The 17805-nt window shown below is 44.1% G+C and overlaps 1 protein-coding gene across 1 annotated transcript in view; it reads right to left on the reverse strand.

Annotated features, from left to right (window-relative positions):
- LOC135540443 (sarcolemmal membrane-associated protein-like) overlaps positions 1 to 17805 on the reverse strand; it is a 147829-nt gene that overhangs the window by 103857 nt on the left and 26167 nt on the right. The window contains 1 exon segment of the mRNA XM_064967071.1: positions 6229 to 6273. Within this exon segment, the coding sequence (XP_064823143.1) occupies positions 6229 to 6273 (45 nt within the window).

Genomic DNA, 17805 nt, shown 5'->3' on the forward strand with positions numbered 1-17805 from the left:
TATGTGTAGAGCAGGGCAGTATACCATGTATGTATAGAGCAGGGCAGTATACCGTGTATGTATAGAGCAGGGCAGTATACCATGTATGTATAGAGCAGGGCAGTATACCATGTATGTATAGAGCAGGGCAGTATACCATGTATGTATAGAGCAGGTTTGGGCAGTATACCGTGTATGTATAGAGCAGGGCAGTATACCATGTATGTATAGAGCAGGGCAGTATACCATGTATGCATAGAGCAGGGCAGTATACCGTGTATGTATAGAGCAGGGCAGTATACCGTGTATGTATAGAGCAGGTTTGGGCAGTATACCGTGTATGTATAGAACAGGGCAGTATACCGTGTATGTATAGAACAGGGCAGTATACCATGAATGTATGGAGCAGGTTTGAGCAATATATTGTGTATGTATAGGGCGGGGCAGTATACCATGTATGTATAGAGCATGTTTGGGCAGTATACCGTGTATGTATAGAGCTGGGCAGTATACCATGTATGTATAGAGCAGGTTTGGGCAGTATACCACGTATGTATAGAGCAGGGCAGTATACCATGTATGTATAGAGCAGGTTTGGGCAGTATACCGTGTATGTATAGAGCAGGGCAGTATACCATGTATGTATAGAGCAGGGCAGTATATCGTGTATGTGTAGAGCAGGGCAGTATACCGTGTATGTATAGAGCAGGGCAGTATACCATGTATGTATAGAGCAGGGCAGTATACCATGTATGTATAGAACAGGGCAGTATACCATGTATGTATAGAGCAGGGCAGTATACCATGTATGTATCGAGCAGGGCAGTATACCATGTATGTATAGAGCAGGTTTGGGCAGTATACCGTGTATGTATAGAGCAGGGCAGTATGCCATGTATGCATAGAGCAGGGCAGTATGCCATGTATGCATAGAGCAGGGCAGTATGCCATGTATGCATAGAGCAGGGCAGTATGCCATGTATGCATAGAGCAGGGCAGTATGCCATGTATGCATAGAGCAGGGCAGTATGCCATGTATGCATAGAGCAGGTTTGGGCAGTATACCGTGTATGTATAGAGCAGGGCAGTATACCATGTGTGTATAGAGCAGGGCAGTATGCCATGTATGTATAGAGCAGGTTTGGGCAGTATACCGTGTATGTATAGAGCAGGGCAGTATACCATGTGTGTATAGAGCAGGGCAGTATGCCATGTATGCATAGAGCAGGGCAGTATACCATGTATGTATAGAGCAGGGCAGTATACCATGTATGCATAGAGCAGGGCAGTATACCATGTATGTATAGAGCAGGTTTGGGCAGTATGCCATGTATGCATAGAGCAGGGCAGTATACCATGTATGTATAGAGCAGGGCAGTATACCATGTATGCATAGAGCACGGCAGTATACCATGTGTGTATAGAGCAGGGCAGTATGCCATGTATGCATAGAGCAGGGCAGTATACCATGTATGCATAGAGCAGGGCAGTATACCATGTATGCATAGAGCAGGGCAGTATACCATGTATGCATAGAGCAGGACAGTATACCATGTATGCATAGAGCAGGGCAGTATACCGTGTATGCATAGAGCACGGCAGTATGCCATGTATGCATAGAGCAGGGCAGTATACCAGGGTATTTGGAAATAGCCACAGGATGTTTTTTCAATAGTGTTAAAACAATTTCTTAGAATTTTGTGCAACACGTTAGGAGATTAGATTGCGTTCTACACTTCAACTGTCAAATGTTTCATGAAGAAACTTAACGGTAGTCCGCAGTCATGTGGTGCTTGTTCACACAATGACAAGAGAATGGAGAGTTTGTGATGGATCCCCATTAGTTCCTGTCAAGGCAGCAGCTACTCTTCCTGGGGTTTATTATGGATCCCCATTAGTTCCTGCCAAGGCAGCAGCTACTCTTCCTGGGGTTTATTATGGATCCCCATTAGTTCCTGCCAAGGCAGCAGCTACTCTTCCTGGGGTTTTTGGATCCCCATTATGGATCCCCATGGATAGTTCCTGTCAAGGCAGCAGCTACTCTTCCCGGTGGTTTATTATGGATCCCCATTAGTTCCTGCCAAGGCAGCAGCTACTCTTCCTGGGGTTTATTATGGATCCCCATTAGTTCCTGTCAAGGCAGCAGCTACTCTTCCTGGGGTTTATTATGGATCCCCATTAGTTCCTGCCAAGGCAGCGGCTACTCTTCCTGGGGTTTATTACGGATCTCCATTAGTTCCTGCCAAGGCAGCAGCTACTCTTCCTGGGGTTTATTATGGATCCCCATTAGTTCCTGCCAAGGCAGCAGCTACTCTTCCTGGGGTTTATTATGGATCCCCATTAGTTCCTGTCAAGGCAGCAGCTTCTCTTCCTGGGTTCCGGCAAAATTAAGGCAGTTAAACAATTTTAAAAAACAATACAATATATTCAAAACAGATTTCACAACACACAGGGTGTGTGTCCTCAGGCTCATAGGCCACTATCACATATCTCCAACAAAAAATACATGTGTACGTGTGTGTATAGTGCCTATGTTATCGTGTGCGTGTGAATGCGTCTGTGCCTATGTGTTACTTCACTGTCCCTGCAGTTCCACAAGGCTGATTTTACTGTTTGCATGAGTTACTTGATGTGGAACAGCGTTCCATGTAGTTATGGTTCTATGTAGTACTGTGGAATAGAGTTCCATGTAGTTATGGTTCTATGTAGTACTGTGCGCCTCCCATAGTCTGCTCTGGACTTGGGGACTGTGAAGAGACCTCTGGTGGCATGTCTTGTGGGGTATGCTTGGGTGTCTGAGCTGTGTGATAGTCGTTTAAACAGACAGCTCTGTGCTTTCAACATGTCAATACCTCTCACAAATACAAGTAGTGATGAAGTCAATCTCTCCTCCACTCTGAGCCAGGAGACATGCATATGATTAACATTAGCTATATGTGTACATCCAAGGACCAGCCGTGCTGCCCTGATCTGAGCCAATTCCAAAAGTCCCTATTTGTAGCACCTGACCACATGATTGAACAGTAGTCCAGATGTGAGAATAAAACTAGGCCTGCAGGACCTGCCTTGTTGATAGTGCTGTTAAGGCAGAGTAGGGCTTTATTAAGGACAGACTTCTCCCCATATCACCCTTATCTAAAGTTGAATCAATATGTTTTGAAAAGGACAGTTTACAATCCAGCATTACTCCAAGCAGTTTAGTCACCTCAACTAGCTCAATTTCCACATTATTTATTACAAGATTTAGTTGAGATTTAGGGTTTAGTGAATGATTTATCCCTAATACAATGCTTTTAGTTTTTGAAATATTTAGGACTAATTTATTCCCTGCCAACCATTCTGAAACTACCTGCAGCTCTTTAAGTGTTGCAGTCATTTTAGTTGCTGTAGTAGCTGACGTGTATAGTTTTGAGTCATCCGCATACATAGACACTGGCTTTACTCAAAGCCAGAGGCATGTTGTTAGTAAAAATTGAAAAAGGGGCCTAGAGAGCTGCCCTGGGGAATTCATGATTCCCCATATACTACCGACCATTGCAACCTGTACGCTCTCGTTGGCTGGCTTCATACTCTTCGCCAAACCCACTGGCTCCATGTCATCTACAAGACCCTGCTAGGTAAAGTCCCCCCTTATCTCAGCTCGCTGGTCACCATAGCATCTCCCACCTGTAGCACACGCTCCAGCAGGTATATCTCTCTAGTCACCCCCAAAACCAATTCTTTCTTTGGCCGCCTCTCCTTCCAGTTCTCTGTTACCAATGACTGGAACGAACTACAAAAATCTCTGAAACTGGAAACACTTATCTCCCTCACTAGCTTTAAGCACCAACTGTCAGAGCAGCTCACAGATTACTGCACCTGAACATAGCCCACCTATAATTTAGCCCAAACAACTACCTCTTTCCCTACTGTATTTAATTTATTAATTTATTTTGCTCCTTTGCACACCATTATTTTTATTTCTACTTTGCACATTCTTCCATTGCAAATCTACCATTCCAGTGTTTTCCTTGCTATATTGTATTTACTTTGCCACCATGGCCTTTTTTGCCTTTACCTCCCTTATCTCACCTCATTTGCTCACATCGAATATAGACTTGTTTATACTGTATTATTGACTGTATGTTTGTTTTACTCCATGTGTAACTCTGTGTCGTTGTATGTGTCGAACTGCTTTGCTTTGCTTTATCTTGGCCAGGTCGCAATTGTAAATGAGAACTTGTTCTCAACTTGCCTACCTGGTTAAATAAAGGTGAAATAAAATAAAAAATAAAAATAAATTGTTTAAGTGCTGTGCTTGTTGAGTGTCCTTCCCTATAAGCGTGCTAAAAATGTCTGTTGTCAATTTGTTTACTGTGAAATAGCATTGTATCTGGTCAAACAATGTTTTCTAGAAGTTTACTAAGGGTTGGTAACAGGCTGATTGGTCGGCTACTTGAGCCAATAAAGGGGGCTTTACTATTCTTGGGTAGTGGAATGACTAATTTCCCTCTAGACCTGAGGGCAAACACTTTCTAGTCGGCTTAAATTGAAGATGAGGCAAATAGGAGTGGCAATATCGTCCTCTATTATCCTCAGTAATTATCCATCCAGATTGTCAGACCCCGGTGGCTTGTCATAGTTGATAGACAATTTTTTCACCTTTTCCACACTGACTTTACGGAATTCAAAAGTACAATTCTTGTCTTTCATAATTTGGTCCGATATATACTTGGATGTGGCGTCAGCATTTGTTGCTGGCATGTCAGAAGGTGTCAAAGTTATCTATAAAAGGGAGTCCAGCAGAGCTACAGTAGTCCACAGAGCTACAGTAGTCCACAGAGCTACAGTAGTCCACAGAGCTACAGTAGTCCACAGAGCTACAGTAGTCCACAGAGCTACAGTAGTCCACAGAGCTACAGTAGTCCACAGAGCTACAGTAGTCCACAGAGCTACAGTAGTCCACAGAGCTACAGTAGTCCACAGAGCTACAGTAGTCTACAGAGCTACAGTAGTCCACAGAGCTACAGTAGTCTACAGAGCTACAGTAGTCTACAGAGCTACAGTAGTCTACAGAGCTACAGTAGTCTACAGAGCTACAGTAGTCTACAGAGCTACAGTAGTCTACAGAGCTACAGTAGTCTTTCAGCCAGATGTGTAACACCAGCAGTTTGCTGAATCTTTCACACCCGCGGCCCAACGAGGGTATTGGACCTGAAGTTATTGGCCTTTTTGTGTTGTCTTTTAGTGCTAAAATCAGTCCATGTCAAACGATCCAGGAAACCGGGGTAGAACAGTCGGAAGCAGCCTTGTTATGTACTCGTGCTCCTGGGTAGCACAGTGTTATTGCCTTGGGGACCGAGATGTTTCTCACCATAGAGCTGACTATGATGACAGCTGGTGATGTTGAATGGGCCGGTCTCTCAGGAAGCCTCGCGGTCTGGTGAGGCTGGGAACTCAGAGGATCTGAACCCGAGGTAGAAGTCACCGGAGAAGGAGACACACCCGAGGACGAAGACGCAGGCACCTCCGGATCCGATCTTGAATTGGAAGCCTACAAGGAAGAAGGCGCCAGAACCTCTGGATCAAGGGCCCCCCGTTGCCAGAGGATGCTTTCTTCGACTTCCAAAGCGAGTGACGTACCTCCATGACTGGTTGGTTGGGTGGAGAACAGCTCCGTTCAAAGGGGGGGAGCCCCCTTTGGGGATGGAACCCTGCCAGCCAGTTGGCTGTAGTGAGCCGACACGGCGGTGAAACTTCCACCAGACCAGAGCGGCATCCGGCTACTGGGGTAAAAGAAAAAGTATGCAGGCATGGGTTCCCCAGTAGCTTGTGTAGGATTGCTACTTGCTTGCTAAGATTAGCCACTTTCCTCACATAGTCCTCTGCAAGCAAGTAGTTACTACATTGAAAGTCAGCGCGGTCCACATTGTTCCGGAACAAAGCAAGGTAAACACATCTCCTGCAGCGCTGGAAACGTTCAATAACGATCTCCATTAGAGACCGGCGAGTCAGACAGGCTTTCACGTCTCTCCCCCTATGCAGAAACTGGCAGGATCCCGGGACAGACAGTAGCGCTCACAACAATTTAGCCCAACAGAGCCGTAGAATCCAAAATAAAAGTATTTCAAAGCAGATTTAAACTGAGGTCTGTCGTTCAGGTTTCAGCGTTTCAACAACAACAAACATACGTCTGATGCAGACAAGGTGCACATCTCAAACACACACACACCTGTCACCACAGACGGACGGACAGACAGACAGACGAATCCGCCTACCTTATCAATAGGAAGTGGTAAAGGTGCTTGGATGACACTGTGGAGAGGACAGAGATCAGAGTTCAGTTCAGAAGGAGGATAAAGCTCATTCAACAGTTTATAACATACTAGAGGTCGACCGATTAATCGGAATGGCTGATTAATTAGGGGCAATTTCAAGTTTTCATAACAATCGGAAATCGGTATTTTTGTACACCGATTTGGACATTTTAAAATGTTTTTTTACACCTTTATTTAACTAGGCAAGTCAGTTAAGAACACGTTATTATTTTCAATGACTGCCTTGGAACGGTGGGTTAACTGCCTTGTTCAGGGGCAGAACGACAGATTTTTACCTTGTCAGCTCGGGGATTCAATCTTGCAACCTTACAGTTAACTAGTCTAACGCTCTAACCACCTGCCTCTCATGGCACTACACAAGGAGCCTGCCTGTTACGCGAATGCAGTAAGAAGCCAAGGTAAGTTGCTAGCTTGCATTAAACTTATCTTATAAAAAACAATCAATCAATCATAATCACTAGGTAACTACACATGGTTGATGATATTACTAGTTTATCAAGCGTGTCCTGCATTGCATATAATCGATGCGGTGCGCATTCGCAGAAAAAGGACCGTCTTTGTTACTAACCATAAACATCAATGCCTTTCTAAAAAATCAATACACAGAAGTATACATTTTTAAACCTGCATATTTAGCTGAAATAAATACAGGTTAGCAGGCAATATTAACCAGGCGAAATTGTGTCACTTCTCTTGCATTCATTGCACGCAGAGTCAGGGTATATGCAACAGTTTGAACCGCCAGGTAGGAGCGAGGAGAGCGACGGGAGCTATACTGTTACACTGGCAATACTAAAGTGCCTATAAGAACATTCAATAGTCAAAGGTTCATGAAATACAAATGGTATAGAGAGAAATAGTCCTATAATTCCTATAATAACTACAACCTTCTTAACTGGGAATATTGAAGACTCATGTTAAAAGGAACCGCGAGCTTTCATATCTTCTCATGTTCTGAGCAACACTTTGTTTTTGCCTTATTTAAATAAAATTGAACATGTTTCATTATTTATTTGAGGCTAAATTGATTTGTATTGATGTATTATATTACAGTGCCTTGCGAAAGTATTCGGCCCCCTTGAACTTTGCGACCTTTTGCCACATTTCAGGCTTCAAACATAAAGATATAAAACTGTATTTTTTTGTGCAGAATCAACAACAAGTGGGACACAATCATGAAGTGGAATGACATTTATTGGGTATTTCAAACTTTTTTAACAAATCAAAAACTGAAAAAATGGGCGTGCAAAATTATTCAGCCCCTTTACTTTCAGTGCAGCAAACTCTCTCCAGAAGTTCAGTGAGGATCTCTGAATGATCCAATGTTGACCTAAATGACTAATGATGATAAATACAATCCACCTGTGTGTAATCAAGTCTCCGTATAAATGCACCTGCACTGTGATAGTCTCAGAGGTCCGTTAAAAGCGCAGAGAGCATCATGAAGAACAAGGAACACACCAGGCAGGTCCGAGATACTGTTGTGAAGAAGTTTAAAGCCGGATTTGGATACAAAAAGATTTCCCAAGCTTTAAACATCCCAAGGAGCACTGTGCAAGCGATAATATTGAAATGGAAGGAGTATCAGACCACTGCAAATCTACGAAGACCTGGCCGTCCCTCTAAACTTTCAGCTCATACAAGGAGAAGACTGATCAGAGATGCAGCCAAGAGGCCCATGATCACTCTGGATGAACTGCAGAGATCTACAGCTGAGGTGGGAGACTCTGTCCATAGGACAACAATCAGTCGTATATTGCACAAATCTGGCCTTTATGGAAGAGTGGCAAGAAGAAAGCCATTTCTTAAAGATATCCATAAAAAGTGTTGTTTAAAGTTTGCCACAAGCCACCTGGGAGACACACCAAACATGTGGAAGAAGGTGCTCTGTTCAGATGAAACCAAAATTGAACTTTTTGGCAACAATGCAAAACGTTATGTTTGGCGTAAAAGCAACACAGCTCATCACCCTGAACATACCATACCCACTGTCAAACATGGTGGTGGCAGCATCATGGTTTGGGCCTGCTTTTCTTCAGCAGGGACAGGGAAGATGGATGGAGCCAAATACAGGACCATTCTGGAAGATGGAGTCTGCAAAAGATCTGAGACTGGGACGGAGATTTGTCTTCCAACAAGACAATGATCCAAAACATAAAGCAAAATCTACAATGGAATGGTTCAAAAATAAACATATCCAGGTGTTAGAATGGCCAAGTCAAAGTCCAGACCTGAATCCAATCGAGAATCTGTGGAAAGAACTGAAAACTGCTGTTCACAAATGCTCTCCATCCAACCTCACTGAGCTCGAGCTGTTTTGCAAGGAGGAATGGGGAAAATATTCAGAGGAATGGGAAAAAAATTCAGTCTCTCGATGTGCAAAACTGATAGAGACATACCCCAAGCGACTTACAGCTGTAATCGCAGCAAAAGGTGGCGCTACAAAGTATTAACTTAAGGGGGCTGAATAAGTTTGCACGCCCAATTTTTCAGTTTTTGATTTGTTAAAAAAGTTTGACATATCCAATAAATGTCGTTCCACTTCATGATTGTGTCCCACTTGTTGTTGATTCTTCACAAAAAATACAGTTTTATATCTTTATGTTTGAAGCCTGAAATGTGGCAAAAGGTCGCAAAGTTCAAGGGGGCCGAATACTTTCGCAAGGCACTGTACGTTGAAATAAGAGTTAATTTAGTATTGTTGTAATTATCATTATTACAAATAAAAAAAATAATCAGCCGATTATTCTGCTTTTTTTGGTCCTCCAATAATCGGTCTACCTCTATAACATACAACAGTAATTCAACGTTTAACATAACAGTCTGTGTCTGAATGGCAGAACTAAAATAGAAAACGCAACATGTAAAGTGTTGTTTCATGAGCTGAAATAAAAAGATCCCAGAAATGGTCCAAATGCACAAAAAGGGAATTTCTCTCACATTCTGTGCATTTCTTTACATCCCTGTTAGTGAGCATTTCTCCTTTGCAAACATTTTTCCAGTGATTAAACAGCATGATCATTACATAGGTGAACCTGTGCTGCGAACAGTAAAATACCACTCAATTGTCACAGAACACAATGCCACAGATGTCTCAAATTTAGGGAACATGCAATTGGCATGCTGACTGCAGGAATGTCCACCAGAGCATTGAATGTTCATTTCTCTACCATAAGCCGCCTCAAATGTCGTTTTAGAGAATTTGGCAGTACGTCCAACCGGCCTCACAAGCCACTGCATCACAAAGCCCTGACCTCAATCATATAGGAAATGTGTGGGCAGAACTGTAAGCGTGTGTGAGCAAGGAGGCCTACAAATCTGACTCCGTTACACCAGCTCTGTCAGGAGGAATGGGCCACAATTCACCCAACTTATTGTGGGAAGCTTGTGGAAGGCTACCCGAAACGTTTGACCCAAGTTAATCAATTTAAAAGCAATGCTACCAAATACTATTGAGTGTATGTAAACTTCTGACCCACTGGGAATGTGATGAAATAAATAAAATCACTCTACTATTATTCTGACATTTCACATTCTTAAAATAAAGTGGTGATCCTAACTGACCTAAGACAGAAAACTTTACTTGACTAGGATTAAATGCCAGGAATTGTGAAAAAATGAGTTTAAACGTACTTGGCTAAGGTGTATGTAAACTTCCAACTTCAACTGTATATACAGGGTTTCCGGTACAGAGTCAATGTGTGGGGGTACAGGTTAGTTGAGGTAATTTGTAGTGACTATGCATAGATAATGGATAATAACAGCGAATAGCAAAACAGCTCTGGTTCTCTATCCATTCATTATAAACAGTGAGTAGCAGCAGTGTAAAAACAAAGGGGGGAGGAGGGGAGGGGGAAGGGTCAGTAAATATATGTAAATAGTCTAGGTGGCCATTTAATGAATGGCCAACATTTAATCAACATTCTTATGGCTTGGGGGTAGAAGCTGTTAAGGAGCCTTTTGGTCCTAGACTTGGCGCTCTGGTACCGCTTGCCGTGCGGTAGCAGAGAGAACAGTCTATGACTTGGGTGACTGGAGTCTCCGACAATTTCTTGGGCCTTCCTCTGACACCGCCTGGTATAGTTGTCCCGGATGTCAGGAAGCTTGGCCCCAGTGATGTACTGGGCCGTACGCCCTACCCTCTGCAGTGTCTTGCGGTCGGCGCCCGAGCAGTTGCAGTACCAGGCAGTGATGCAAGCGGTCAGGATGCTCTCCATGGTGCAGCTGAAGAACTTTGATGATCTGGGGACCCATGCCAAATCTTTTCAGTCTCCTGAGGGGGAATAGGTTTTGTTGTGCCCTCTTCACAGCTGTCTTGGTATGATTGGACAATGATAGTTTGTTGGTGATGTGGACACCAAGGAACTTGAAACTCTCGACCCGCTCCACGACCCGCTCCACTTCAGCCCAGTCGATGTTAATAGGGGCCTGTACGGCCCTCCATTTGCAGACTGAGGTGTTTAGTCCCAGGGTCCTTAGCTTAGTGATAAGGTTTGGTGGAACTAATGCTGAATGCTGAGCTGTAGTCAATTAACAGCATTCTCACGTCGTTGTTCCTTTTGTCCAGGTCAGGTGGGAACGGGCAGTGCGGAGTGCGATTGAGATTGCGTAATCTGACGATCTGTTGGGGCGGTATGCTAATTGGAGTGGGTCCAGGGTTTCCGGCATGATGGTGTTGATGTGGGCCGTGACCTGCCTTTCAAAGCACTTCATGACGTGAGTGCTACAGGGCGGAAATCATTTTGGCAGGTTACCTTCTTGAACACAGGGACCATGGTGGTCTGTTTGAAACACTACCGGTCTAAAGTTTTAGAACACCTACTCATTCAAGGATTTTTCTTCTTTTTTTTCTTCCACATTGTAGATTAATAGTGAAGACATCAAAACTATTAACTAACACATATGGAATCATGTAACCAAAAAAAGTGTAAAACAAATCAAAATATATTTTATATTTGACATTCTTCAAACAACCACCCTTTGCACACTCTTGGCCTTCTCTCAACCAGCTTCACCAGGAATTCCAACAGTCTTGAAGGAGTTCCCGCGCTTGATGGCTGCTTTTCCTTCACTCTGCAGTCCAACTCATCCCAAACCATCTCAAATTGGTTGAGGTGGGGGATTGTGGAGGCCTTGTCATCTGATGCAGCACTCCATCACTCTCCATCTTAGTAAAAATAGCCCTTACACAGCCTGAAACGGTGTTGGGTCATTGTTCTGCTGAAAAACAAATGACAGTCCCACTAAGTCCAAACCGGATGGCGTATCGCTAGAGAATGCTGTGGTAGCCTGCTGGTTAAGTGTGCCTTGAATTCTAAATAAATCACTCACAGCAAAGCACCCCCACAACATCACACCTTCTCCTCCATGCTTCACAGTGGGAAATTCACATGTGGATATCAGCTCACCCACACAGAGTCTCACAAAGATGAAAATCACCCATTTGGACTACAGACCAAAAGGACACATTTCCACTGGTCTAATGTCCATCGCTCACGTTTCTTGGCCCAAGCAAGTCTCTTCTTATTGGTGTCCTTTAGTAGTGGTTTCTTTGCATCAATTCGACCATGAAGGTCTGATTCACGCAGTCTCCTCTGAAACAGTTGATGTTGAGATGTGTCTGTTACTTGAACTATGAAATATTTATTTGGGCTGCAATTTCTGAAGCTGGTAACTAATGAACGTATCCTCTGCAGCAGAGGTAACTCTATAATGTGGATAAAGAGTTACATGTTTCACAGAACATTCTTCTTCAATGGAAGCCTCTCAAATGTAATCCAGTTAGAATCAGGAATTCCACAGAGTAGCTGTTTAGGCCCCATGCTTTTTTTCAATTTTACTAACGACATGCCACTGACGGAGTAAAGCCAGAGTGTCTATGTATGTGGATGACTCAACACTATACACTTCAGCTTCTGCAGTGACTGATATGACTGCAAAACTCAACAAAGAGCTGCAGTTAGTTTTAGAATGGGTGGCAAGGAGTAAGTTAGCCCTAAATATTTCTAAAACTAAAAGCCTATCTGTCAAGTTTCCATCCTTAACATTGTATATAAAATATGGGAAACTGTTAAAGTATTCTTGTTAAAAAAGGAATGTGATTTTAGAAGCCATGAGATAATCTATCTCCTAAAACTGTGCATAAGTAGCCACGTCCCGAGTGAGGTCAGAGAGCGTGTCAGACGGATAGAGCAGTCCCCTTCAGCCAGAGTGCATAAAAGGAATTAAACATTAGACCAGAAGAGACTACACGTTTGAAATGGTTGGAACTTTGAACCTCAACACGAGGTTTAGAAAATAAATTCACCTCCCAGACTAGACCAGAACATCGCCAGGCTGCAACTGCACGTGTAAAGTGGTTCAAACTCTGACTATCAACCCGAGGTGGAGAGAACTCCCATCTCGGACAATCACTGGTACGGCTGATTAGCTGTTCTAAGTCTAGAAAAGGGAATTTAAGTTGGACCATCCTACTACTCTTAACACCAATGGGAACCGTCAAACATGGCTGGCTAGCTATTTTCCAGAGTGAACAACAGTAGAAGACAGGAAAGACCCCTTTAGGACAATCAGAGCCATACAAGTGTGCAGCTGAAAGGCCAACAACCTTCCTAAGGGCTGGTTCCGACAGAGATAAACACAGAACAATAGCATTCACACGTAACGTTAAATACATTCATGATTTCTTACTTCAAAACAGGTGGTGGTTCGTGTGCAAGGTATATGATTACTGTGAGAATAGTTTCTAAAATGTATCAATGATAAGTCTCTCTTTTCTCTCTCCCTCTCATTGTGTAAGTCCGCTAGGGACCTTTTTCTCATGTATTAAGGGTGTATTTTTATTCTATGTTATTATTTAGTTAACAGGTAAATAAATAATTAAACCAACAACAACACATGGTTTTCCTGAGGCTCATGTCATAAAAGTCTTTATAGATTGCGGTCCTGTGTGGGTATGATTTCTCTCTACTCCATAACCTGCTGGCTGGCTGACTACAACCCGCTGCTGAAGGATGTCTGAAGCATGGTCTAAGTGGCTGGCCTGTTTCCACTGTTTCCATGTGGTTACAGTTGGCAAATCAGACATCTCCTGTGATGGAGCCAAGGGAAACAAGAGAAGAAGAGGAGAGAGAGAGAAGAGAGAGAGAAGAGAGAGAGAGAGAAGAGAGAAGAAGAAGAGAGAAGAGAGAGAGAGAGAGAGAGAGAGAGAGAGAGAGAGAGAGAGAGAGAGAGAAGAGAAAGAGAGAAGAGAGAGAGAGAAGAGAAAGAGAGAAGAGAAAGAGAGAAGAGAGAGAGAGGAAGAGAGAGAAGAGAAAGAGAGAGAAGAGAAAGAGAGAAGAGAAAGAGAGAAGAGAGAGAGAGAAGAGAGAAGAGAAAGAGAGAAGAGAGGGGAAGAGAGAGATGAAGAGAGAGAGATGAAGAGAGAGAGAGAGGGGGAGCGAGAGGTCTGGTCTGCCAAACATTCTGTGGGGAAGCCATGTGTCCCATAACCACACACACACCTTGCAAAGACAAGCAAACATACACACAACCTTAAACAGTCTACTGTACTACAGATGGGCTCTAAGAGGAGACCTCATCCAAATCAAATCAAATTTATTTGTCACATACACATGGGCAGATGTTAATGAGGAGAGGAGACATCATCCACTCTACAGTACTACAGATGGGCTCTAAGAGGATACCTCATCCAGTCTACTGTACTACAGGTGGGCTCTAAGAAGAGACTTCATCCAGTCTACTGTACTACAGATGGGCTCTAAGAGGAGAGGAGACCTCATCCAGTCTACTGTACTACAGGTGGGCTTCTAAGAGGAGACCTCATCTAGTCTACTGTACTACAGATGGGCTCTAAGAGGAGACCTCATCCAGTCTACTGTACTACAGATGGGCTGTATAAGAGGAGAGGAGACATCATCCATCCAGTCTAGATGGGCTCTGTACATCCAGTCAGATGGGCTCTAAGAAGAGACTTCATCCAGTCTACTGTACTACAGATGGGCTCTAAGAGGAGAGGAGACCTCATCCAGTCTACTGTACTACAGGTGGGCTTCTAAGAGGAGACCTCATCCAGTCTACTATACTACAGATGGGCTCTAAGAAGAGACCTCATCCAGTCTACTGTACTACAGATGGGCTCTAAGAAGAGACCTCATCCAGTCTACTGTACTACAGATGGGCTCTAAGAAGAGACCTCATCCTCATACAGATGGGCTCTAAGAGGAGAGGAAACCTTATCCAGATGAATTCACATTTTTGCCAGCAGCAAAGTTGCAGTCACCAACCCTCCGGATAATGTAAAAACAGTTAACCAGCTCTGCTTGAGCGAGTAAAATGGTCAGTGTGAGCTGTTCCGTCATTTGTCTGGAAGTAGCTAGCAAACGTTAGCCAGTTAGCTTGGGTGCTGTTAGGTCAGAACGATCAGATCAACCCTACTCCTCAGCCAGAGCGTCCAGTGTGAGGTCAGAACGCTGGGATCAACCCTACTCCTCAGCCAGAGCGTCCAGTGTGAGGTCAGAACGCTCAGATCAACCCTACTCCTCAGCCAGAGCGTCCAGTGTGAGGTCAGAACGCTGGGATCAACCCTACTCCTCAGCCAGAGCGTCCAGTGTGAGGTCAGAACGCTGGGATCAACCCTACTCCTCAGCCAGAGCGTCCAGTGTGAGGTCAGAACGCTGGGATCAACCCTACTCCTCAGCCAGAGCATCCAGTGTGAGGTCAGAACGCTCAGATCAACCCTACTCCTCAGCCAGAGCGTCCAGTGTGAGGTCAGAACGCTGGGATCAACCCTACTCCTCAGCCAGAGCATCCAGTGTGAGGTCAGAACGCTGGGATCAACCCTACTCCTCAGCCAGAGCATCCAGTGTGAGGTCTGAACGCTGGGATCAACCCTACTCCTCAGCCAGAGCGTCCAGTGTGAGGTCAGAACGCTGGGATCAACCCTACTCCTCAGCCAGAGCGTCCAGTGTGAGGTCTGAACGCTGGGATAAACCCTACTCCTCAGCCAGAGCATCCAGTGTGAGGTCTGAACGCTCAGATCAACCCTACTCCTCAGCCAGAGAGTCCAGTGTGAGGTCTGAATGCTGGGATCAACCCTACTCCTCAGCCAGAGCGTCCAGTGTGAGGTCTGAATGCTGGGATCAACCCTACTCCTCAGCCAGAGCGTCCAGTGTGAGGTCAGAACGCTGGGATCAACCCTACTCCTCAGCCAGAGCGTCCAGTGTGAGGTCAGAACGCTGGGATCAACCCTACTCCTCAGCCAGAGCGTCCAGTGTGAGGTCTGAATGCTGGGATCAACCCTACTCCTCAGCCAGAGAGTCCAGTGTGAGGTCTGAACGCTGGGATCAACCCTACTCCTCAGCCAGAGCATCCAGTGTGAGGTCTGAACGCTCAGATCAACCCTACTCCTCAGCCAGAGAGTCCAGTGTGAGGTCTGAACGCTGGGATCAACCCTACTCCTCAGCCAGAGCGTCCAGTGTGAGGTCTGAATGCTGGGATCAACCCTACTCCTCAGCCAGAGTGTCCAGTGTGAGGTCAGAATGCTGGGATCAACCCTACTCCTCAGCCAGAGCATCCAGTGTGAGGTCAGAATGCTGGGATCAACCCTTCCTCAGCCAGAGCGTCCAGTGTGAGGTCTGAACGCTGGGATCAACCCTACTCCTCAGCCAGAGCATCCAGTGTGAGGTCAGAATGCTGGGATCAACCCTACTCCTCAGCCAGAGCGTCCAGTGTGAGGTCAGAATGCTGGGATCAACCCTACTCCTCAGCCAGAGCATCCAGTGTGAGGTCAGAATGCTGGGATCAACCCTACTCCTCAGCCAGAGCGTCCAGTGTGAGGTCAGAATGCTGGGATCAACCCTACTCCTCAGCCAGAGCGATCAACCCTACTCCTCCAGTGTGAGGTCAGAACGCTGGGATCAACCCTACTCCTCAGCCAGAGCATCCAGTGTGAGGTCAGAACGCTGGGATCAACCCTACTCCTCAGCCAGAGCGTCCAGTGTTAGGTCAGAACGCTGGGATCAACCCTACTCCACAGCCAGAGCGTCCAGTGTGCTCACTGAATGCTCCGAGAGCGAAAAGCTCTGAGTTTACGAACACCCAGAATGCACTCTGAGCACACACTGGCACTCCAGAATGAACACACCCGTAGTATAAGCCAGCCTTTAGTCTTGAAATCTTTGGTCGTTTAGCCTCACATGTGAATCCTTAAAGAGATGGGTGGGGCTAAAGCTTAAGAGGGTGTGAACGATGCTGAATGGGTGTAGACAAAAAGCTCTCCAGTAGGTGTACCAAAAAATGTAAAGGACATTTTCTCAAAAGTGGGCTTACAAGTTTATCAACTATCAAGGCAGAATTACTTTCCCCATTGTTCCTCGACTGTAGTGTACGATACCATTTTCTAGCTCTGAGTCTCTACTTTTATCCAATGTAAAAAATACCACTTCAAATGTTGCTCCATAATCGAGGCAGTCATCACAATTGGCAGTTTTTTTTCCTCCATGTTATCCAGCTTGTCAGGTTGAATTGGGAGTTTCTTCCCCCACGTAATTCAGTTTGTGTCACGTTAATATAGATGTTTCTCCACGTAATTCAGTTTGTGTCACGTTAATATAGATGTTTCTCCACATAATTCAGTTTGTGTCATGTTAATATAGATGTTTCTCCACGTAATTCAGTTTGTGTCACGTTAATATAGATGTTTCTCCATGTAATTCAGTTTGTGTCATGTTAATATAGATGTTTCTCCAGTGTAATTCAGTTTGTGTCATGTTAATTTAGATGTTTCTCCACGTAATTCAGTTTGTGTCACGTTAATATAGATGTTTCTCCACGTAATTCAGTTTGTCACGTTAATATAGATGTTTCTCCACGTAATTCAGTTTGTGTCACGTTAATATAGATGTTTCTCCACGTAATTCAGTTTGTGTCACGTTAATATAGATGTTTCTCCACGTAATTCAGTTTGTGTCATGTTAATATAGATGTTTCTCCATGTAATTCAGTTTGTGTCATGTTAATATAGATGTTTCTCCATGTAATTCAGTTTGTGCATGTTAATTTAGATAATTTTCTCCACGTAATTCAGTTTGTGTCATGTTAATATAGATGTTTCTCCACGTTAATTCAGTTTGTGTCATGTTAAATAGATGTTTCTCCACGTAATTCAGTTTGTGTCATGTTAATATAGATGGTAATTCAGTTTGTGTCATGTTAATATAGATGTTTCTCCATGTAATTCAGTTTGTGTCATGTTAATATAGATGTTTCTCCATGTAATTCAGTTTGTGTCATGTTAATATAGATGTTTCTCCACGTAATTCAGTTTGTGTCATGTTAATATAGATGTTTCTCCTGAATTCAGTTTGTGTCATGTTAATTTAGATGTTTCTCCAGTAATTCAGTTTGTGTCATGTTAATTTAGATGTTTCTAATTCAGTTTGTGTCATGTTAATTTAGATTTCTCCACGTAATTCAGTTTGTGTCATGTTAATTTAGATGTTTCTCCACT

This window comes from Oncorhynchus masou, chromosome 5 (assembly GCF_036934945.1).
Source record: "Oncorhynchus masou masou isolate Uvic2021 chromosome 5, UVic_Omas_1.1, whole genome shotgun sequence".
In the NCBI taxonomy this organism is placed as follows: Eukaryota; Metazoa; Chordata; class Actinopteri; order Salmoniformes; family Salmonidae; genus Oncorhynchus; species Oncorhynchus masou.